The 23,519-nt window shown below is 36.8% G+C and overlaps 2 protein-coding genes across 7 annotated transcripts in view; one reads left to right on the top strand and one right to left on the bottom strand.

The window, feature by feature from the left end:
- The window catches only part of PARPBP (PARP1 binding protein), a 64,464-nt gene extending 46,859 nt beyond the window's left edge, over positions 1 to 17,605 (bottom strand). For all 5 annotated transcript variants that reach the window (XM_055336463.1, XM_055336462.1, XM_055336464.1 and 2 more), the window contains exons 1-3: positions 17,530 to 17,605; positions 13,014 to 13,171; positions 188 to 415 (exon numbers count right to left, since the gene is read on the bottom strand). In XM_055336463.1, coding sequence (XP_055192438.1) covers positions 188 to 415; positions 13,014 to 13,166 — 381 coding nt within the window. In that variant the 5' untranslated portion in view covers positions 13,167 to 13,171; positions 17,530 to 17,605. The remainder of the gene's footprint in view (positions 1 to 187; positions 416 to 13,013; positions 13,172 to 17,529) is intronic.
- A 90-nt stretch (positions 17,606 to 17,695) lies between these two features.
- The window catches only part of NUP37 (nucleoporin 37), a 41,608-nt gene continuing 35,784 nt past the window's right edge, over positions 17,696 to 23,519 (top strand). The window contains exons 1-3 of one of the 2 annotated variants that reach the window (XM_055336468.1): positions 17,703 to 17,757; positions 18,246 to 18,387; positions 19,016 to 19,233. In XM_055336468.1, the coding sequence (XP_055192443.1) occupies positions 19,078 to 19,233 (156 nt within the window). In that variant the 5' untranslated portion in view covers positions 17,703 to 17,757; positions 18,246 to 18,387; positions 19,016 to 19,077. Of the gene's footprint in view, positions 17,758 to 18,245; positions 18,388 to 19,015; positions 19,234 to 23,519 lie in introns of both variants that reach the window. The other variant, XM_055336469.1, reaches the window with a different exon arrangement.

Consider the following 23,519-nt stretch of genomic DNA (forward strand, 5'->3'; position numbering starts at 1 on the left):
TAGTTTAAAATAGAAATAAATCTAGCCAAATTTTCATTTAAGATAGAATTAAAAAAAATACTTACAGGGGATAGGTTGGCATTTTCATAACTAGAAATCAAAATACATTTTTTATAAACATCAATCAGATCTAGCATATTACTCTTCTTTAAGAAATCATCACTACTAATTTAAAAAAAATACTTACAGGGGATATGTTGGCATTTTCACAACTAGAAATCAAAATACATTTGTTATAAACATCAATCAGATCTAGCATATTACTCTTCTTTAAGAAATCATCATAAGTCCTCTTAATGTCCTCATAATGGTCAATCACTTCCATATTTTCAACTGATAAGTTCAATTTCTCATGTAGGAAGTATTTCCAGGTCAATAAGACATCGCTCAGAGAAACGGTAAATTCTCCACTGTGCTGAAAGAGACAATGCCAAAAATAAAAAGATAAAGTTGGATGTCAGAATATTCATTACTTATAATTGAGATGGGAGTACACATTGAATTTTGTTCAAAAATTCAATAGAAAAGGCTACATTAAATTCTTATTGAAGAGAACATCCAAGTTGAGTTATGGAATAATTTTAAAACCAGATATAAAAGAAAAAGATTTTGATGGTTTTATAAAAGATAACTATGGCAAGTTTGTGCATGACAAAATTAGCAAATACATAGTCATTCTTCACTAAACTTCTACTCAGTTGAGGAATGTGTGGACAGTGATCTGTACTTAAGTAGCACTGATTGGTGAAACATTTGATTCTGTTAATATTTAGTTCCTTTCAGCTCTTCTAATGTATTTTCATTTAAATTCAATTAGCCAACATATAGTACATTAGTCTCAGATGCAGTGTTCAACAATTTACCAGTTGCACATAACACCCAGTGCTCATCACATCACGTGCCCCCCTTAATGCCCATCACCCAGTTACCCCATGCCCCATCCCTGTCCCCTCCAGCAACCCTCAGTTTGTTTCCTATAATTAAGAGTCTCTTAATGGTTTGTCTCCGTCTCTGATGATTTCCCATTCAGTTTTCCATCCCTTCCCTTATGATCCTATGTTTTCTATACTCTATATAGAAAGATATATATTGTTTTCTATACAAGAAAAAACATATAATTGTGTTTCTGACTTATTTTGATTAGCATAATACTCTCCAGTTCCATCCACATCATTGCAAATGGCAAGATTGCATCCTTTCTGATGGCTGAGTAATATTCTAGTGTGTATGTGTGTGTGTGTGTGTGCGTGTGTGTGTGTGTGTGTGTGTGTATCACATCCTCCTTATCCATTCATCTGTTGATAGACATCTGGGCTCTTTCCACAGTTTGGCTATTGTGGACATTCCTGCTATAAACTTTGGGGTGCAGGTGCCCCTTCAGATCACTACATTTGTATCTTTGGGGTAAATATCTAGTAGTGCAATGGCTAGATCGTAGGGTAGTTCTATGTTTAACTTTCTGAGGAACCTCCATACTGTTTTCCAGAGTGGCTGCACCAGCTTGCATTCCCACCAACACTGTAAGAGGGTTCCCCTTTCTTTACATCCTCGCCAACATTTGTTGATTCCTGTCTTGTTAATTTTAGTCATTCTGACTGGTGTGAGGTGGTATCTCATTGTGGTTTCGATTTGTATTTCCCTGATGCCAAGCGATGTAGAGCATTTATTCATGTCTGTTGGCCATTATCTGTGTATGTCTTCTTTGGAGAAATGTCTGTTCATGTTTTCTGCACATTTCTTGACTGGATTATTTGTTTTTGGGTGTTGAGCTTGATACGTTCTTTATAGATGTTGGATGTTGGATACTAGCCCTTTGTCGGATAAGACATTTGCAAATATCTTCTCCTATCATGTCGGTTGCCTTTTAGTTTTGTTGACTGTTTCCTTTGCTGTGCAGAAGTTTTTTTACCTTGATGAAGTCCCAAGAGTTCATTTTTGCCTTTGTTTCCTTTACCTTTGAAGATGTGTCTAGCAAAAAGTTGCTGTGTGTGCTGAGGTTGAAGAGGTTGCTGCCAACGTATATTTAATCTCTTATTTAAAATTTTCAAAGCCATAGTGAATTACCATATACCACACACTTCCAACTGTTAGCCTTAAAACATGATCATAAAAATTAAATTTTTTAAAACCATGTTTTATTTCATTACTGTTCCAGGGAAAGCAAAATATCAGTACTAAGACCTTGGGTCAGAGAATTTAGATTCTTCTCTGCTCATGGACACACTAAACTATAAACAAGTACTAAAAAGCCATGGTTTCTTTCTCTAAGTTGCTGGGTGTTCCTACTGAGTTGAAATTGTTCTGTTTTTCTCTTCTTCAATATCAACATGATATATTAGTCAGCAGACATACTGAATTGAAGGCTTTTTTTAATTGATTGCATTCTGCTCCCACTTAATATCCCAAATATTAATAATGGTGCCCTCCAAAAAATGCTAGCCCTAATTCAGTAAAAAATTCTAGCTACTCCCTTCCAATGCAGCATGAATAACAAATACTTTTAAGTACCCATATGTGATTTAGTGGAATGTATTATGTTGCTCTCTTCCACAGTTACGTTTCCTTAATATGTTAGTAGTTTCTGATAACACCAAGATCTTTCCATCATTTGCACTGAAAGATGGATGGATATTTTAATAAAACTATAATTCACTGGAACCAAAATTGTAACATCATCTTCAGCCAATGAAGAATAATAAAAAGAATCAAACAGAGCCAAATAATATACTATTTTTTACATATCCAACCCTTTTAAATCTATATTTCTTTTATAAAAATCAGCCACATTTTCTAGTTAACTATCTCAATTTAAGACAATTATGTCCAAACTGCCTTTAAATAATTAACTTTTTACTCACGGATATGGAGACAACTAAGAAAATTATCCTTACTGTCCCTTGGAGAGACCTGTTACATCAAAATTATAAAAATTAATTATAGGGGCACCTGGTGTCTCAGTCAGTTAAAGTGTCTGTTTTCAGCTCAGGTGATGATCCCAGGGCCCTGGGATCAAGTCACGCATCAGGCTCCCTCTCTAAGCAGGGAGACTGCTTCTCCCTCTCCCTCTGCCTGCCAACCTGCCCACTTGTGTGTGCACACACATGTGTGCTCTGTCAAATAAATAAAATCTTTTAAAAAATTATATTTCATGAAACTAATTCAATGAAAAACCCAAAGAAGTAGTAACTCTCAAACCTTGAATCCATAACCCAGATGTAAGAAAGATTTGTAATTTCTCAGCATTGCATCAAAAATGATGTACTTTACTTTGCAATCTCACAAAAATTACACAATAAAATTTCCAAATGGTATTTAAATTAAATAAATCCAGCTATTTAGAGTTTGGAAACTAAGTTGTTTTATCTCAAAAATTCCTAAAACTATTTTGATATGACATCCTTTATGTTAAAAATAAATTAAAATTTTGTCTAATGTAAATGTACAATTCATTCTCATTTTGTTGACTCTAACTAGTTAAACCACACAAACTCTTGATCTTGTGAGAAAAGGTCTTGACTGGATTAACAGTGTTTATACTGGGATTGTAAAAACATTTTAAATCCAAATAAAAATGTACTCCAGATATCAGTTTTCATGATCAGGTGCCCACCATGACAGCATATTCTATTATTCAAACCAATAACAACTGATTCAGAGAGCTCGTGGTCAAATCAGAAAATGTTTTGCTAGGAAAACATGCCAGCTGGCTAATATCTGAAGGAAGTTCAAGATGGTCAATGTTTTAATTATCTGATGGACATAAAAAGGATTGTATTTCATAAGAATAAAATGAGAAAAAAAAGAAGGAGCACTTTTTCAGAGCACTTGTACTCTGTATATTTTGCTGAAGTTATTTTTATAATTATTCAAAAACTTAAATTTTATATTTTTAACTAACTGGAATTTTTGTTGTTATCAAAACAGAAAAGATAGCAGATCCACTTAAGAGCATTAATTGGCTCTGTGACCTTGGGTAAAATACTCAGATCATGTGAATACTTTTCCTTGGTTATAAAGTGAGATTTTACAGATTAAAGAATGCCTGATAAATGGTACGTGATCAAAACATGTCAGTTTTCTTTCTCTTTTCTTATTCAAATTATAATAATTGGGTTTTTTTGTTGGGGGGGGTAGATAAATGTTAGACAATTGTAAAATCTATTTCTTCTTATTTTGTAATGTCAATGTTAGGTCATTTTCAAATCTGACAGTCAACCACAGGCTGTGACTTTCCCTGAAGTTATAAAACTAATATCTTTGTTTCACCTGATAGAATATTTGTAATGTTCTTAAAGCTATTTAAGATGAAAAAAAAGCATTTATAATTTAATTGCCAGACAGAATCAGACCATGAAGTCAATTCTAAAGAAAGGAAAAACTAAAACACTATTTGCAACTTAATAATAAAAGTCATATATATTTCCCATATGGTCCTCAATGAATCTAATAATAAGTTAAATCTCTAGCAGTATAAAACCCTAGAGGTCATCTGATTTAAGCTAAAAAAAAAAAAAACTTGCCCTCAGAAAACCTAAAATTCAAAGATTATTTTCATATACCTTTTATCTCCATTAAAGCAGCTAAGAAAACAAGCGTGCCAATAGACAGGCTAACAACTCCACTAGGTATTCTCAAGTTTTATTGTAGTCAAATTCAGCTGGAAGAATCATACTTTAGAGACTCACATCCTCAAACTTTTGAGAATTAAAAACCTAAATAGAGCTCAATCACAGAGTGAAAAATATAGGTGAAGCATATATACAACCAACTCCAACTTTTATGACTATCTACTACTTTTGAACGCATTTGCAGGGATATGTGCATGCTGCTTTATCTTGCTGAGTGACTTAGAAGTCTGAGTCAGGCAGTTGGGGCTGCCTGAGCTAACTCCATCTGAGAGTTAGAGTCAATCAGAATTGCAGCCCACCATCTCCATTGCATACAGGCACACACATACACAAAGTGAGAAAAGTTCAGTTGCAATTCACCTCTCCTCTTCTTTCCCACCCTGAGTCTGAACCTCCACAGTGAATTAAGTGAATTAGCAAGTAGAAAATTAAGTAGAAAGAGATCCTGAGTGAGTATTCCACAGACAAGCCCTGAAGAAAAAAATCACTTGAACTGAGTGCGTCAACAGATCAAAATTTTTGCAGCGAAAACTAAGTTTTCTTCAGGGTACATTTCACTTACCTTTTTGATATATTTGTTTCAAAATATTCATAAATAAACAGAAGGTAATTTGAACATGGTCTGCTTAATTTCAAAATGATAGCCTGCCATTACTATACAATAATGATTCTTAATAATTGCCTCAATTTCTCTCCTCATTTTCCAGTGAATGGCCACCAAAGTTTAACCTTTAGCTACTCTATTCCATTTATATAATATCCTCAGAATCTATTAATTACCTTAGTACCATTTCTTCAGGTTACTAAAGAGGGAGAGTATTTTTTTAATGCTCAGGCAGTAAAATTGGAAAGACTTCAACATGAATTGCAATGGAGAGCAAAGGAAAGAGACTTCACAATGACCCTTGGGTAGTCTAGTGACTGAGTGAACAATGGTATATAAGACGGCAACTAAGAATATGAACAAGATGGTAAGCTGAGAGAGGAAACAATGTGGTCTACTTTTAAAAACTGATGCAGAGACCTTACTGGGGCATCAAGGCAAAATGTCCAGTAACTACCTGGTCACAGCAAGGAGGACTCAGTAGAGAAGTCTGGCATATAAATACTGGTAAACAATGTAAGGGGAACATATCCAGCGAAGGTAGGTAAAATAGAGCATATCAGAAGCTATCAGCAAAGTGTGTTACAAAGAGAGTATCTAAAGTACATGCAGAACTGTTTTAAAGAGTAAGAAAGAGATAAAAAATAACTCAATGGTAAAATATGCAAAGGATATGTATGAGTAGACAATAAAAAGAAGATACCTAAACAGTCAAATAACCATTTTAAAAGATGTTTAAATGCTCTAGTTAACAGAAAAATTAAAACGAAATATTATTTTTCTCTTTTCCAATGAAATATCTAATATAGCAAAAAATAAGAAAATGGTACTCTCCTATACTGTTGATATAAATGTAAATTCTAATAACCAAGTTGAAGAGCAATGTGATAGCATCAAGTTAAATTAAAGATGTATCTATCATATGACCTCCTGTGTATGGGGCCTAGAGAAACTCTCATTCTGTGCACAGACATCTCATTTCAATGAAGAATTGTTTATAATACCAAAAATACCAAAAATATCAAACTTCAAACAACCCAAAGTTCCATCAATGAGTAAAATATATCAGTCATACAAAGGATGATTGTTAAAATGAATAAATTAGATCAACTTTTCTGTCTATCAGCACCTAAAGAGTTCTTGAAAACAATGCTGGATAATAAAAACAAGATGCAGAAAGAATGTATACCATCTGTTATAATTTTAAAACATACACATTAACAGGGCAATCTGCCTGACTGGATATGCAGAGACCCCTCCTGGTATAAAATACCTAAAGCTACAAGAGAAAATAGGAAAACTTTTTTTAAGCATGACTGAATTGACCATAAGAAAAGGGAAATTACTAAAGGTCAAAAACAATGAGCAAGTGCCAAATATAAAGAGGTAAGCAAATGGTGGCGCCTGTACTTTCCTAGTAACTACCATTCTCTGGCAATAAGGAAACTGGTTTTTATGAACTCTGAGCACAAAGTTTAGGAGACAAAACTCAGCATAAAAAAGATGGGAAGTTAGATCACCCTGCTCACCCTGCCAAAGGAAGTCAAAGCCTCTAAAGGTCAATACTCTTACTATGCCCGCTAGAAAAAAACCTGCACAGCAGAAGGTAATGATGAAGATACTTGCCAGTGAAGAGATTTCTGGAGTAGCCTCAGTATCATGCTTACCTCTGTGGATAATCTTTTAGACATTTTTCATTTCTTTTTTTGTTTAATTTGAATTCAATTAATTAGCATTAAATGTATGCAGCAAGTTTCAGAGGTAGAGTTGTGATTCATCAGTCTTATATAACACCCAGTGCTTATTATATCATGAGCCCTCCTTAATGCCCATCACCCAGTTACCCCATCTCCCCTCCCAATTCCCCTCCAGCAACCCTATTTCCTGTGAATAAGAGTCTCTTACGGTTTGTCTCCCTCTCTGATTCCATCTTGTTTTATTTTTCCTTCCTTTCTCCTATGATCCTCTGTTTTGTTTCTTAAATTCCACATGAGTGAGATCATATGATCATTGTCTTTCCCTGACAGACTTATTTCATTTAGGATAATATCCTCTAGTTCCATCCATATTGTTGGAAATGTCAAGATTTCATCCTTTCTGATGGCTGAGTAATATTCTAGTGTGTATGTGTGTGTGTGTGTGTGTGTGTGTGTGTGTGTGTGTATCACATCTTCCTTATCCATTCATCTGTTGATAGACATCTGGGCTCTTTCCACAGTTTGGCTATTGTGGACATTCCTGCTATAAACTTTGGGGTGCAGGTGCCCCTTCAGATCACTACATTTGTATCTTTGGGGTAAATATCTAGTAGTGCAATGGCTAGATCGTAGGGTAGTTCTATGTTTAACTTTCTGAGGAACCTCCATACTGTTTTCCAGAGTGGCTGCACCAACTTGCATTCCCACCAACACTGTAAGAGGGTTCCCCTTTCTTTACATCCTCGCCAACATTTGTTGATTCCTGTCTTGTTAATTTTAGTCATTCTGACTGGTGTGAGGTGGTATCTCATTGTGGTTTCGATTTGTATTTCCCTGATGCCAAGTGACGTAGAGCATTTATTCAAGTCTGTTGGCCATTATCTGTGTATGTCTTCTTTGGAGAAATGTCTGTTCATGTTTTCTGCACATTTCTTGACTGGATTATTTGTTTTTGGGTGTTGAGCTTGATATGTTCTTTATAGATGTTGGATACCAGCCCTTTACCTGATAAGAAATTTGCAAATATCTTCTCCCATCTGTCAATTGTCCTTTGGTTTTGTCAACTGTTTTCCTTTGCTGTGCAAAAGCTTTTTATCTTGATGAAGTCCCAAGAGTTCATTTTTGCCTTTGTTTCCCTTGCCTTTGTGGAGATATGTCTAGCAAGAAGTTGCTATGGCTGAGGTCACAGAAGTTGCTGCCTGTGTCCTCCTCTAGGATTTTGAAGGATTCCTGTCTCACATTTAGATCTTTCATCCACTTTTGACTATTTTTGTGGTTAGTGTAAGAAAATGGCCCAGTGTCATTCTTCTGCATGTGGCTGTCCAATTTTCCCAATACCATTTGTTGAAGAGACTTTTTTCCATGGGTATTCCTTCCTGCTTTGCTGAAGATTAGCTGACCACAGAGTTGAGGATACATTTCTGGGTTCTCTACTATGTTCCATTGATCTATGTGTCAGTTTTTGTGCCAGTATCATGCAGTCTTGATGCTTACAGCTTTATTATAGACCTTGAAGTCTGGGATTGTGATGCCACCAGCTTTGATTTTCTTTTCAATGATCATTTGGCTATTTGGGGTCTTTTCTGGCTCCATACAAATTTTAGGATTATTTGTTCCAGCTCTGTGAAAAAAGTTGATGGCATTATGATAGGGATTGCATTGAATACACAGATTGCTCTAGGTAAAATAGATATTTTAATAATTTGTTCTTCCAATCCATAAGCATGGAACATTTTTCCATTTCTTTGTGTCTTGCTCAATTTCTTTCATGAGTGTTCTATAGTTTTCTTTTTTTTTTATAATTTTTTTTATTTATTTATGGTAGTCACGGAGAGAGAGAGAGAGGCAGAGACATAGGCAAAGGGAGAAGCAGGCTCCATGCACCGGGAGCCCGACGTGGGACTCGATCCCGGGTCTCCAGGATCGTGCCCTGGGCCAAAGGCAGGCGCCAAACCGCTGCGCCACCCAGGGATCCCTGGAGTTTTCTGAGTACAAATCCTTTACCACTTTGGTTAGGCTTATTCTTAGGTATCTTATGGTTCTGGGTGCAATTTTAAATGAGATTGACTCCTTAATGTCCCTTTCTTCTGTCTCATTGTTAGTGTATTTTCATTTACACTTTTGCCTAATTATTAACTTTTGCTGAAAAAGGGGAGAATAGTTAACCTACTTTGGCAGAAGATTGAGGGTTTATTCCCTACAGAGGGTAAAACAGTCTCTGGACTGAAGAGTGCAAGTGAAAACAAGAGTACCCAAATGAAAATGACAGGAAATACATGACCATTTATATTCTAAATGTTGACACTTCTTTCAAGCCCCCAACACATTGGCAGCTCAACTTTACACCATTTGTGTAAAGACTCCTTTTTAAAGAAACTGTTGTAAAAGGGATATCTTAAACATGGGTATCAAATGTTCCCCAACCAAAGAATCCAGTCAGATCAGGCTGACAACCCTTAATCCTCCATGCAGAGTTTCCAGGAAGCATTTTAGTGTTCACTTAAATGAAAGTGCATGGTCAAGGATCATCAGGAAGAAAGTTTCTGATAGAAGAATAGAAATTCTTCCCAAATAAGACTAATAAAATAAGAAACTAGGAGGAAACAGATTACGTAAGAAGAAGAAAGCCTCAAGAAATATTAATAGTTTCAAACAAAAAATACATGCTTGAAGCAAGATGAGTATGTATTTCAAAAAGAGAAAACAAAAGAGCTCTTGGAAATAAAGAATATAGATGATAACAGGGGTGCCTGGCTGGCTTAGTCAAAAGATCATGTGACTCTTAATCTCAGGGTTGTAAATTCAATACCCACATTGGCTTAGATAGTACTTTAAAAAGTAAAATCTGAAAAAAAAAGAGGATAACAGAAAATCCAATAATTATTAAACTAAAAAGCTATTAAGTATTGAATATCTTATTGAATATCGTTTGGAAGAAAAGTAAAAGGTAAATGGATAAACTGATACATTCACACAGTGGAATATTATTCCCTGCTGAAAAGAAATGAGCTATCAAGCCATGAAAAGATGTGGAGGAACCATAAATGCATCTGAAACAAAGTAAAGCCAATCTGAAAAGACTATATACTACATGATTCCAACTACATGACATTCTAAGAAAGGCAAAACTATGCTGACAATTAAAAGATCAGTGGTTGCCAGGGGTTGGGGAAAGGGAAGGATAAGTAGGTGGAGCAGAGAGGATTTTTAGGGCAGTGAAACAATTCTATAAATACTATAAAGGTGCATATATGTCTTATATAACTGTCAAAACCCACATAATGTACAATAGCAAGAGTTGTACATTCTACGAACAAAGACTCAGGATGTCCACTACTTATCATCAAATGGTTCATACAGAGTGATATGAATAAATGTGTATGCATGTGTACAATACATACTTGTGTTTATTTACATATTTTTGTTATGCACACATACAAAAATATTAAAATAGTAATGATACAAAAGTGGCAAAATATTAATTGGTGAATCTAAGCGAAGGGGATAAAGGAATTCAGTGTACTATCCTTGTAACTTTTCTGGAAGTTTCACTTTTTTATTTTTTTATTTTTTATTCTTTATTTTTTTTAAGACTGTATTTTTTTTATTCATGAGAGACACAGAGCGAGGCAGAAATATAGACAGAGGGAGAAACAGGCTCCCTGTGGGGAGCCAATACAGGACTCGATCCCAGGACCCCAGGATCATGACCTGAGCTGAAGGCAACGCTTAACCACTGAGCCACCCAGGTGTCTCTAACTTTTTTTTTAAACACAGAATCCAAAAAGTACGACTTCCATTTCTTTTCTTCAATATACCTACATAAAATTGATTTTTAACAATGACTGTGGATAAAAACAAATGGGACGTGTAACCTTCACCATCACCCTTCAGCTACACTGGTTCTTTTCCATTTTCTCAAATCTCTCTGCGGTCTCCTGCCCAGAGCTTCTGCATATGCTGCTCCCTCATCCTCATCATCTTGCCCCCGAGTCTTTGCCTAGTTAACTCTTCTTCCTCCTTTACAGTTCAACTTGATCTCTCCAAGCAAGTCAACTCCTTGGTCTCATAGCATCATATATCTCTTCTCACAGCTATAGTTTAGAATTTATTTGTATTTTTCTCTACATGTCTACCAGGAAAAGGTAGGCAGGAGCCATGTCTGGTTTTGCTTATCATTTTAACCCCAATGCTTGCCACACAGGATCTAAAAAAAAAAAAAAAAAAAACACCTCCCAAAGGGAAGAAATTAACATTTAACATTTATATTAACAGCTATATTGGCCTCTTTGCTGTTCCTTGAACATGCCAGACATAATCCCACCTCAGGGTCGTTGCATCGGCTGTTCCCTTTGCCTTGTAATCCCTTCCCACAAAAAATCCCATGACTAGTTTCAAATCTTTGCTCAAATGGCAACTTGTAGATGAGGCCTTCTTTGACCATCCTATTTCAAACTGCCAAGAACTCTTCCACCCCAAACTCTATACAATCCTTAACTGTATCTGTTTTATTTTTTTCTGTAGTATTTATGACCTAAAATACTAAATATCTTATTAGAGTATTATCTGTCTCTCTCCACTACAAGATTAATGCCATTAGAGCAGATTTCCTTCAGAATGTTTAGAATAATGTCTAGCACATAATGAAAATTCAAATACTTGTTAAAAGAATGACTATATAAGAGAATTTTGTCAAAATCTTACTATGTTCAAAATTCATCTTAATATTTATTGTTTTAAACACACAAAACTGCCAACTACCATGTATAGTAAAGACTATCTCTCATTTTAAGATTATACAATTTCTAATTTTTAGGCATTAATATATTTATTTTTCCAAAATGATGGTTCTATTTTTTTCTCAATGGCCTTATTTGCCAACTTGAGAAATGTTCAAATCTGTCAATGTCTAATATTTTTTTTTGGAAATTTTATTGACATATGAAATCTAAAAATCTGGGAACTACTGACATATAGGATTAAAATAATTCACCAGAATGTCATTTCACTATCTAGCCCAATAGACCCACTAAAACTATTCCACCCTTCAAAAATCCTCTCCGGTCAAAACCATCTCCTTATTATCTTCGAAACATCAAGACTTTGATCCCCCTGGATGCTTCTTAAGTGATTTTTTTTTCCTTCCTTCATCCCTTCTTTAAAATCCTCCCATCCAGGGATCCCTGGGTGGCGCAGCGGTTTGGCGCCTGCCTTTGGCCCAGGGCAGATCCTGGAGACCCGGGATCGAATCCCACGTCGGGCTCCCAGTGCATGGAGCCTGCTTCTCCCTCTGCCTGTGTCTCTGCCTCTCTCTCTCTCTCTCTCTCTCTCTCTGTGTGACTATCATAAATTTAAAAAAAAAAAAAAATCCTCCCATCCAAAGATTTCCCCTCCTTTAAGTATATTACCTGAAATCCAAAAATTTTAAGTCATTTTCTTACCACTCCAGTCTATCTTTCTATCACCCAAACACCTCAAGCTCTTTACGTACAGCTCATTCCAAAAACTAGTTTGGTCCAAGCCAACTACACAAGGATCAGATTAAGAAAAGATTTTAAAAAGACAATTTCCAGAGTCTCAGTGAGTACAGATTAGAAGAATCAAAATTTCCAAGACCAAAGCACAGAAGCCACTATTGTCTAAAAACTCACCCAAGTGATTCTGATTCATAACCTGGCTTAGGAATAATCAATCTATACCACAGAGTCTGAAATTAGTTATAAAATAATTTGATAAAATATTAAAATCAACATTATTTATGTATGCCTTCTAAAACTTTTTAAAGAAATCATAAATAAAAATATTTTTAACCACAATAAGAGCAGTTGCACATTTACTTTAAGACTTCAAATTAAACATTGAATGTGCATGTCCTATGTTATATTACACATATGAAGGCCTTAATTTTGAAGCAAATCATTTCAAATCCAATTGCAATATTTTGACAGATATGTAGAGATATTTTTGATAATTGTGTTGATATTGTCATAGGGCATATATTCCAAAGAAATGAATATAATTAAAATAAGCAGCTACCAAAATTCACTTTTAAAAAAAAAGTAAACCTAAATATAGTCTACTAACCTGTTTGTTGTTCTCTGCCATGGAAAGCTGCAATGCCAGGAGCATGGAGTCTGCACCACATACAGTAGTTCTCTCAGAGTTACAAAGAGTGTGCCAATTCCTTCTGAACTCTTTAATCATATCCAAGATAGACTTCTGATTAAGCGCAGCCATCCTCTCTGAAAGTAGGACAGAATGCAATGTTAAAAAGATTTACTTTAATTGGAAACTAATATTTAACATGTGTAAGGAAGCAGAGTTAGAGAAAAATAAGTAGTGAACAAGAGGTCATTTCATATTTACTAAGATTGCTTTTCATTAAATTCAGGGAAACAGAACAACACACTTTCTGTCCAATCATATTTTCCTCTCCTTTAGTTTTCTTAAGCCAAATCTTTTGAAATAACAAAATCCAACCTTCAAACTGAAAACTGATACAAAACAGATACACAAATTCTGTAAACTTATAGACACAGCTAATTAAAGCTGTATTTTCAAAATATTTGTTTTGAGATAAATGGTAATATGTATGGTAGATTTGGGGGGGGGGGGGGAGGCCAATTTCCTCCCATCCCCATATTGTCTCAAAAGAAGAGGTCTATTGGGACACCTCGGTGGCTCAGTGGTTGAGCATCTGCCTTCAGCTCAGGTCATGATCCCGGAGTCCTGGGATCAAGTCCTACATCGGGTTCCCCATGGGGGAGCCTGCTTCTCCCTCTGCTTGTGTCTCTGCCTCTCTCTGTGTCTCTCATGAATAAATAAATAAAATCTTAAAAAAAAGAAGTGGTCTATTTTTCTACCCCTTTAAGTATGAGTCAGTCTAGTAACCTGACCAATTGAGTATGGCAAGAATGACATCATGGGGGTTCCATGCTAGTGCTCGAAAGGCCCATGCAGAAAAGTTAATGCAGTAGGCCTGATGTCTATCTTTTAAAAAGATTTCTTACAAGGTAGGCCCTTGGCTGCACCTGGTAACTTAGAATTCAGGAGGATATCCAGTAAGAGTAGCTCACTGTGCCTCAACTGTTTATACAAATAATATAGTTTATGCTGAACACATGCTTTCCTTCTGAGTCTGGAACTTAGGAACATAAACCAAGAATGCCTACATCAGTAACCCTAGACACTGAGTCTCTAAAGAGCTTCCCTGGGAGACAACATTTCATATGGGTTGTCACAATTTGTTATTGGAGGACTTAAGCATGTCCTGCGCGACTCCACTAAGAGAGGACTTTTGGAAACTTATGCCTGATTTCCCCAGAAATTCATCCCATGCACTTTCTCCCCATGTAGATTCTCTCTTTGCTGATTTTCTTTAGCATCTTTTTGTTGTAATAAATTATAGGTGTGGGCACAACTATATACTGAGTCCTCTGAGCCTTCTTAGCAAAATCCAACCTGGGGTGGGTTTTAGGGCCTCTTGATACAAGGCTTGCAGCTTTAGTCCTTACTGTCTTGCCACTCTAGACTACCATAAGAAAAAGTCCAAGTTCACCTGCTGGAGAGGCCATATAGAAGAGAACCAAGGCACTCTAGCTGACAACCAATTCCAACGTAAAGACATGGGAAGCTGTGTTAGACTTTCCTGCCCCAATCAACCTACCAGATGAACTGCAGCCACATTAGTGATCCCAGGCAAGACCAGCAGAACCACCAAGTTGAGTCCAGCCAAAACTGCTGTCCACAGAATCATAAGTAAATAAAATGGCTGCTCTTTTAAATCCATTAAGTTTTGGGGTGGTTTGTTACACAACAGATTACCAATATAATATCTAATATTTAGGAGCTATGTTCATGCCAGAAACTTTTCAAAAGCTTAATATTTATTACTTCCTTCAATCTTTGAAAGAGTCTATTAGAGGGTCCACTATTATCCCCATTTTACATCTGGAGAATGTGATACCCCATGTCACTCAGCTAGCAAATCGCAAAACAAACTTAACTCCAAACTCTATAAGCTGTGCTCTTACATCACTATATTACATAATTTCTCCTAATAGACAAAACTCTTTCAAAATAATTAGATGTAGTTTCACTACTTTACATACTCAAGTCCATCTAAGAAAGCAATTCCTTTCTTAACGGGTTTACAGATATGGCTGCTAAAAGGTTTTTTTCCTACTTTGTATGCTAGTCTCCAACATGTTCATATGCCATTATCTTATTTTGGATATATTTTATTGTACACAACCCATTTATTAACTCTTTCTATTATCTTTTTCTTTTTTTAATGTGATATAAATAGAATCCCAAATATTTACTATGTATTTTGGGTTTATATGATGGTGAAAATGGGCATATAACATTTACAAAGCAAGAATTCAAAGTTGCATCAATAATGCAACTTAAAGATACAAGCGAAAACCAATAAATTAAAATATCTACATATGCACAAATGCTAGTAAATAGCTAAAAGTTTTATTTCTCTTTAAATATCACCCTTTTTCTTAAAGGAGAAAAAAAAAGGAAAGAAGTAATGCTTCAGTGATATGATCGGTTCACCTGAAATAAATCTTTAGTACTAAATTATTTAGGGTACTATTTAAAAGTAATAAGAGTTCTGGAGTGCGTGGGTGGCTCAGTCAGTTAAGGGACCCACTATTTCAGCTTAGGTCATGATCCCAGAGTCAGGAGATTGAGCCCCACCCTGCTCCCAAGCATAGTCTGGCTTGCGATCTCTCTTTCCCTCTGTCCTTCTTCCACGCTCATGTGTGAGCACGATCTCTCTCTTTCTAAATAAATAAATAAATAAATAAATAAATAAATAATAAATAAATAAATAAATAAAATTTTCAAAAAAAAAAAAGTAATATGAGTTCAGATTACTAAGAATGAAAACTAGTACAGAATTAGAACGTTTTGAATCCTGGCCACACCATGTACTAGCCATGAGATCTACAGCAAGTTACATCATCTCCCCCGCCTCAGCTTCCTTGTCCTGAAAATGAAAATATAATAGTTCCTATGTCACAGGAGTTTGTGAAAAGTCAAGGATAGAAGTACAAGTTGAGCTTTTAGCAGCGTGTCTGATCCATAGAAAAGCCCAGAGTCTCATCGAGGGGTCCGCACACTTGTGGGAAAGGGCTAAATCAGAAATATTTAAGGGGTGCAAGGCGCTCCGTCTGTGTCACAACCATTCAACTTGACCTTGCCTGTGGGAAAACAGCCACAGACAATACATAAACGTAGGCTAGGCGCATAACTCTGCTTCAGCAAGACTTTATGGAAACTGAAATGAACGTTTACATGATTTTCACATGTCACAAAATATCATTCTTTTTGTTTGTTTGTTTGTTTGTTTCAACTATTCAAACATGGAAAATCTATTCTTAGCACCGAAAATGGCTGCACAGAAACAAGTAGACCAAGAGTTTACCAACTCTGGTCCAGTCCCCATGCTTTCCACAGCTGGTGGGCAACAAGCTTTACTTTACCCCTGACTGCCCAGGTGAGGTGTCATCACGCAGAAAACGGGAATAATATATATATAATATTTATACATTTATATTACATAATTTATATTATATAAATATACATTTATATATATGAAAAAAATAAAACAGGAATAATACCTTCCAGCCAATTATGAGGAGTCACCGAGACGATGACTACACAAGCACTCGGAATTTCAGGCTGCCTGGCACTATACAGCAACAGTGGCAGGTGGCAGTGATCATGAACACTATCCTGAAAAAACTAGCTTCCAAACTGCACTGGAGCAAAAACTGTGTCACGGGAAATTATCACTGGGGTGATAGTGAGAGATGGTAAAAGAATATCTACGTCGGATATTCCAGGGCCCACATCCTGGTTCCTCGATGTATGAAATGTACGTCCTTCGGTATTTAAAATCTCTGATGAACATAAATTTCCTCAAGCATAAAGGAGTTAAGACATCGCTTACCTCATAAAACTAGAACACAAGGAAACCTCCACCTAGGGTCACGCACTTAATAGGTGCTCCGTTAAAAAGAAAGAGGGACGTGGCTCAGCGGTTTACCGCCTGCCTTCGGCCTGGGGGGTGATCCTGGGGTCCCAGGATCAAGTCCCGCGTTGGGCTCCCGGCATGGAGCCTGCTTCTCCCTCTGCCTGTCCCTCTGCCTCTCTCTCTGTCTCTCATGAATAAATAAATAAAATCTTAGAAAAGAAAAGAAAAGAAAAGAAAAGAAAAGAAAAGAAAAGAAAAGAAAAGAAAAAAAAAGGGGCATCACCGTCAGGGTGCAGATCCTAAATATTCTTTGGAAGACGGTAACAGAGAGAAAGTAGTGAAACTGGAGTCTGCTCGCGTCTTGGGACTCGAGCCACCCTAAGGAACCTACGGAGGTCCCTCCAGGCGTCCCTCAGGCGTCCCTCAGGACCTTCCAGCCATACTCCTCACCAGATAACCGGGAACTCTTCTACACCCCCAGACCCAAGCAGGCTACAGAGCAAAGCCACTAAACAAATCACATTCTGGACGGTCACTTGGCTGTCACCAGCCCCAGCCTGAGTCACAGATTAATGTGTGACAGGCGGGCGGGCAAGAGATGACACTCACCTGCCTCGGGAACAGCCGGCAGGTGCAGACCCCACGTAACAGCAGTCCCGCCAGGCTGCGGTCCCCATGCGGTGAGAGTTCGTCCCGAGTTATATTTTTAAATCTCGCGGGAAGGCTCGGGAGCCAATCGGCGCTTCCGCCCTCTGACCCGGAAGCAGAGTCTGCGCGCGCCGCGGCAGTCCCCCCAGCGGAGACCGCCTTTCCTCCGGCTACTTCCCGACGCCCCCGGTGCGTATCGCGCGGGAGCCCTGGGGGTCCCTGCTGCTTTACTACTGGCTGCCCAGCGCTCCCGTGGTGTCCTTGCGAGTTACTTGTCTCCCGGGCCGCACCCTGTCTTCTCCCGGACCTCAGGCTTTGGGAGGTGGTCGCGGGGTCTCGCGGGACTTGCCTGTCTAGGAGAGGCGTTGGGGCTCTTTGCAGCGCAATCCCTTCCCTCCTCTGCTTTTCCAGTTTTAGAGGACAGATCCCCCTCCCCCCCGCAGTGTGCAGGGAAACCTTGAAATGCAGTGAGAGTGGGCACTAGTTTAAGGAGCAATAAGGGGACCGAGTTTCCTGACCTGGAGTCTTTTCCACTCCCCACACCGCCGTGCCTCTAAGGGCATCCACCTGCTGGTCACCCTTAACACATGTCAGGTCCCGGATTCCCACTCGTTTGCTTACTAGGTTATAGGCTACATGAGTTGGGATTCCTCTCATTCTCCGTAAATACTTCTCAGGTTCTTGATGTGTTCGTTACTGAGCCCAACTGTTCTCAGGACAACTGCGTCCAATTAAGAGAGAAAAAAAAAAAAAAAACCCTCCTTACATTCCTGAGTCTCATCTGGGAATGCTTTCAGAGTGCACACCAGGCCATAGCAGGTTAGTTGAACTTTTGTGCCTGGTTTTATGAGTATTATTTTTATATCACACATTTTGACACACCTTTCTCCAGATCTTATATTTTCGATCTGCTTATGTTATGGCGCTTTTCACACTGAGTCATAACTGTTACTGGATATTGTGATCTTGAAGGCAGAGGGGCTGTTTTTCTTCCCTAAGATTAGTGTCCAACGCATAGTAAAGTATTACAAGTGCTATCTCCTCTTACGGGCATGGCAACTAACCTACTAAAGTCTAGATTCTTCTGTAAAGTGGCAGACATTTCCCTCCTCTTAGGTTTGCAAGAGTTAGGTGTCATGATGTTAGTAAAATCCTTAACATGGCACCTGCAAATAGTGCTCTGTAAATGTTAACTTATTAATTTTTTATGAATATATTTACAACTAAAGTGATTACATCTTCAAGTACTCACTGTATCTTCTGGTTAAACAGGTTATTATGACGATTTATTCTGCAAGTATTATAAAGTATTTAAACAAGTACTTGAATTTTTTTTTTAGCTGCCTGTGGCATCTGAAATACCATGTCCTTATTTTGATTCAGTTGCTGAAAGTGACTGATACTTTGACGTTTTCTATCTGTGTTGTGTCTCTGCTGTAATCCACAGTTTCGTGACCTTGTCCAGTAGAAGGCTCTTTTATTACAACTGCTCAAGTATTGACATACAACATGAAGCAAGATGCCACAAGAAGTGCTGCCTACACTGTGGATTGTGAAGATTATGTGCATGTGGTAGAATTTAATCCCTTTGACAGTGGGGATTCAGGAAACCTAATTGCATATGGTGGCGGTAATTATGTGGTCATTGGCATGTGTACTTTTCAGGTTAGTGTACAAAACTCAGTGACTGACAATGAAGCTATTTTACTGGTTAAAAAAACAGACTTTGGTAAACTGATTAAAGTTGGAAAGCATATTGAGTTTGAATGTAATAGAAAAAATATGAAGAACTACAGAGAAATTTATTTCTAGTAATACATGCCTGAGATTTGTGCAAACATTAAATAGTGAAAAAAAAAGACAATGAGGCCTGTTTTTTGCCTCATAATTAGAAATGGAATATTCTGGTAATTGAAGGTTGTGACTAACTGAACATTTAGTATGTACAGGGAAAACACCAATTAAATAAGATCTAAGTAATCCAGTTTTTTTTACATTCCACTTTGACATGGAAATCAAGCCTAGAAGAATGATCCTCTAGGAGATTTTACAGCTGTCGTGATATTCAGCTTTTCTATTAGTATGCTCTCATGCTTTTTATTCATCTAAAGCATAATCCAGAGTATACAAAGTATGAGACCCTATTAATTGAACAGGCAATTAGGCATATTCATTAAGATTGAACTCTGGAGCCAGAATGCCTAGGTTTTTACCCCTGTCTGGCTTTACCTCTTAATAGCAATATGACCTCGAGCAGGTACTTAATCTCTCTTATATAAAAATGAGGAAAATAATACTTAATAGGATTTTATGAGAATGTAGTTAGTACATCATGTGAAGTTCCTGGAAGGCATCTGCATGTTTAATTCATATATACATATTATATACATATATATATACACACACACACATATATATATATAATGTTTTAACTGTTATTAATTTGGCATTGTTTCCCTCTAGCACAGGCCCATGGTTAATCACCAAAGCAGGATGCTTTGCGGTGAGCACACACCATGTTTTCTCACAGGAAGGCTAGTTCCACATGTGAAAGAGTCTAAACAATCAGAGTTCAACCCTCAGAAATCTTGGCTAATCCTTTGTTTACCAGAATATTATTCATAAAACAATATTTCTCAAATTAAGGTTAATCGGTGAGGTAATATGGCAGTGATCAGTTTTCAAAGATTTAAAGTAACTTTACCACTAGAATGGTACTATTATAAACATAATTATTATTTCCTCTTTTACTCAGGAGGCAGTTCAGTATTTTATTTCAATATAGTGTTTTGACATCATAAATGCAATTTAGCATTTTATAGTATAATAAGTAAAATTATCCAAAATTAGACTGCATGCATATTTATCCTAAGGAGAAAGTATGAATTCAAGCTTTCAGGTTTTTGGTGTTTGAATGTAATATAAAAGCTCTTACATTGTGCCGCATTGTCTCTCTTAGGGTTAGGGTAGGAATTGCTAGCCATGACCCACAGCCTGACTTTAGCTGGACTACTTCGTTAGGATCATAAAAAGCCCACATGATTAAGAGAAATAATATAACACACTTTTGGAAAAGACTGAGGGGAAAAAAACATTTTTCTGGTACAGGCTACTAACCCACAAAAGAATAAAGCAGCTTCCTACAGGTGAAACTAACTTTTTACTTAATCACTTCTAAAATTAATAACTGTGAATACAGAATTGTGTTAAAAAATACTGAAAAAATTTGTTTTATCTCTAGTTTATGTTCAGCTAAGAAAGTCAAGAAGGGAGGAAAAAATCTAGAAAAATGAAAGGCAGAGGTAATGAGTGGCAGAGAGAGAAAAAGACAATTAGAAGAAGGAACTAGCAAAAAAACATTTGTATTGCTCTGTCATGTCTTGCACATTGTCCTTGTTGATCCTCAGACCTATCAGATTGGCAAGCTAGGTCTTCTAGCCAAATAACCTAAAGAAAAAATTTGGATTTATTAACTTGGCAAGTAGCTAACACAAATATTCTGTGCCAAGTACTGGCAATAAAATTAAGCAACTGTCCCCATCCTCATAGAGTTTCCATTGTACTTCAAAGAAGTTCAGGGATTTGTATGACTAGTAATGAAAAATAAGATCCTTTTTTAAAAAAAAAAAAAAAAGATTTTAATTATTTATTCATGAGAGACACACCAGAGAGAGAGGCAGGCTCCATGCAGGGAGCCCGACACAGGCCCCAATCCTGGAACTCCAGGATCACGCCCTGAGCCGAAGGCAGGCGCTAAATTGCCGAGCCACCCAGGGACCCCTAGACTCCATTTCTAAACACCTGTTCTTTTCCTTCCATGCTGCTATTCAAAAAGGTTGAAGCCATAGTTCAAACAGTTCTGGAGGAGATTAGAGTCCCAATAATTTGCCTTTGGAGATTCAGAATAAATTATTGGTTTCCTTTAAAGTTATTTTTTAAACTAATTAAACACTATTAAACATTAGGGTTTTTTTGTATATCAGTTTATTGGAGTTCGATTTGCCAACATATAACACCCAGTGCTCATCCCTTCAAGTGCCCCCATCAGTGCTGCCTGTCACCCAGTCACCTGTCCCCTGCCGACCTCCCCTTCCACTACCCCTTGTTCATTTATTTCTATTCTCTCATGTTAGATTCTTCAGGTTCCATAGCATCCAATTTCATGCTTCCCTTTTGATTTCCATTGCTTGGTGATTAGTGATAATGAGCATATTTTCATGTGCCTGTTGGCCATCTGTATATTGCCTTCGGAAATATATCTACAGATCCTCTACCCATTTTTTAATTGGATTGTTTATTTTATTGTTATTGAGTTGTATGAATTCTTCCTTTATTTTGGATATTAGCCCCTTATCATACAGTGATTTTCAAATATCTTCTTCCATTCAGTACATAGCCCTTTCATTTTGTTTATGGTTTATTTTGCAATGCAGAGAGTTTTTAGTTTGATGCAGTCCAGCTTATTTATTTTTGCTTTCCTTATTTTTGACTTTGGAATCAGATCCAAAAATTCATCACCAACATGGATGTCAAATAACTGATAGCGTTTGTTTTCTTCTAGGAGTTTCATGGTTTCAGGTCTTAGCATTCAGGTCTTTAGCCCAGTTTGAGTTAATTTTACATTGAGTATATAATGGTAGTGGTAGGTAGTGGTCTAATTTCATTCTGTTGCTTGTGTCTCTCCAGTTCTAACGCCATATATTAAGAGATTATCTTTTCCTCACTGTAAAAAAAAAAAAAAAAGAAAACTAAGAAAAGGTAAATTGAATTGAAAGTTTTCCACATTCCTTTTGGAAAGGCAATCCTCATTCTAAGACTCTTAGGAAAACATTGTCAATACAGTAGATTTAAATTTCAACAAACTATTTTTCAGAATCTTATGGTGTTCTTTTGAATATGATGGAAATTTGAGCTGAATAATAGTACTATTAACTGGTGTCATATATTTGTCAAATATTAAATGCAAATCAGGAGCTGAGAACTGGTAATACATATGTTAAAAACAGCAAGAACCTTGACCTTAAGATATTTAAATGTAAAACAATGCAGTGAGAAAACTGATGTAAGAAGTCCTATGTGCAAAGGGTAGAGGGAACATGAAAGTTTCTAAGTCTATTCAAAGGATCACCAATAGTGAATAGGGTACTTGAATGAGAACATTTAATTTAAGCAAGCACATTGAATTTATATAGAACATGAAGCTGAGAAGGATACCTAATGCTTTGAATAATAAACTACATTTAACAAGTATTTATTGAGCACTTATTGTATGCCAGACACTGTGATTCGAACTCAAATATTAATAGATTGGATTAATGGGCCAAGTTGAACAACCTAAAATTTAATAAAGTCTTAAAATGATAGACTGCTGGAGCTAGAAGGGACAATGGTTACTTACGGTTTTTAGTCACCTGGAGGTTCACCATGAATCAGTACAATTAAACTACCAAAAAGAGTTAATTCAATGCTGTCCAATAGAAATACAATGTGAACCACAAATATAAATTTAAGTGTTAAAGTAACCACATTATGAGAAGTAAAAACCAGATGAAATTAATTTTAATAATGTATTATTTTGCCCAGTGTATCCAAAATATTTCATGTGTAACCAACATAAAAAATTAGTAAGATATTTTATATGCTTTTTATACTAAGTCTGAAATGTGGTGTGGATTTTGCACTTTACAAGGTATACAGTTTCAACTAGCTGTATATAAGTGCTTAGTTACCCCATGTGGCTAGTGGCTACCATGTTGGACAGCATAGCTCTATATCTGCCTCTAAATTGATTAGATTGTTTAATCTTTTTTTTTTTAAGATTTTATTTATTCATGAGAGAGAGAGAGAGAGAGAGAGAGGCAGAGGGAGAAGCAGGCTTCATGCAGGGAGCCCCATGTGGGACTCCATCCCGGATCTCTAGGATTATGCCCTGGGCTGAAGGTGGCGCTAAA

The sequence above is a fragment of the Nyctereutes procyonoides genome, unplaced genomic scaffold, assembly GCF_905146905.1.
Source record: "Nyctereutes procyonoides isolate TBG_1078 unplaced genomic scaffold, NYPRO_anot_genome, whole genome shotgun sequence".
NCBI lineage: Eukaryota > Metazoa > Chordata > Mammalia > Carnivora > Canidae > Nyctereutes > Nyctereutes procyonoides.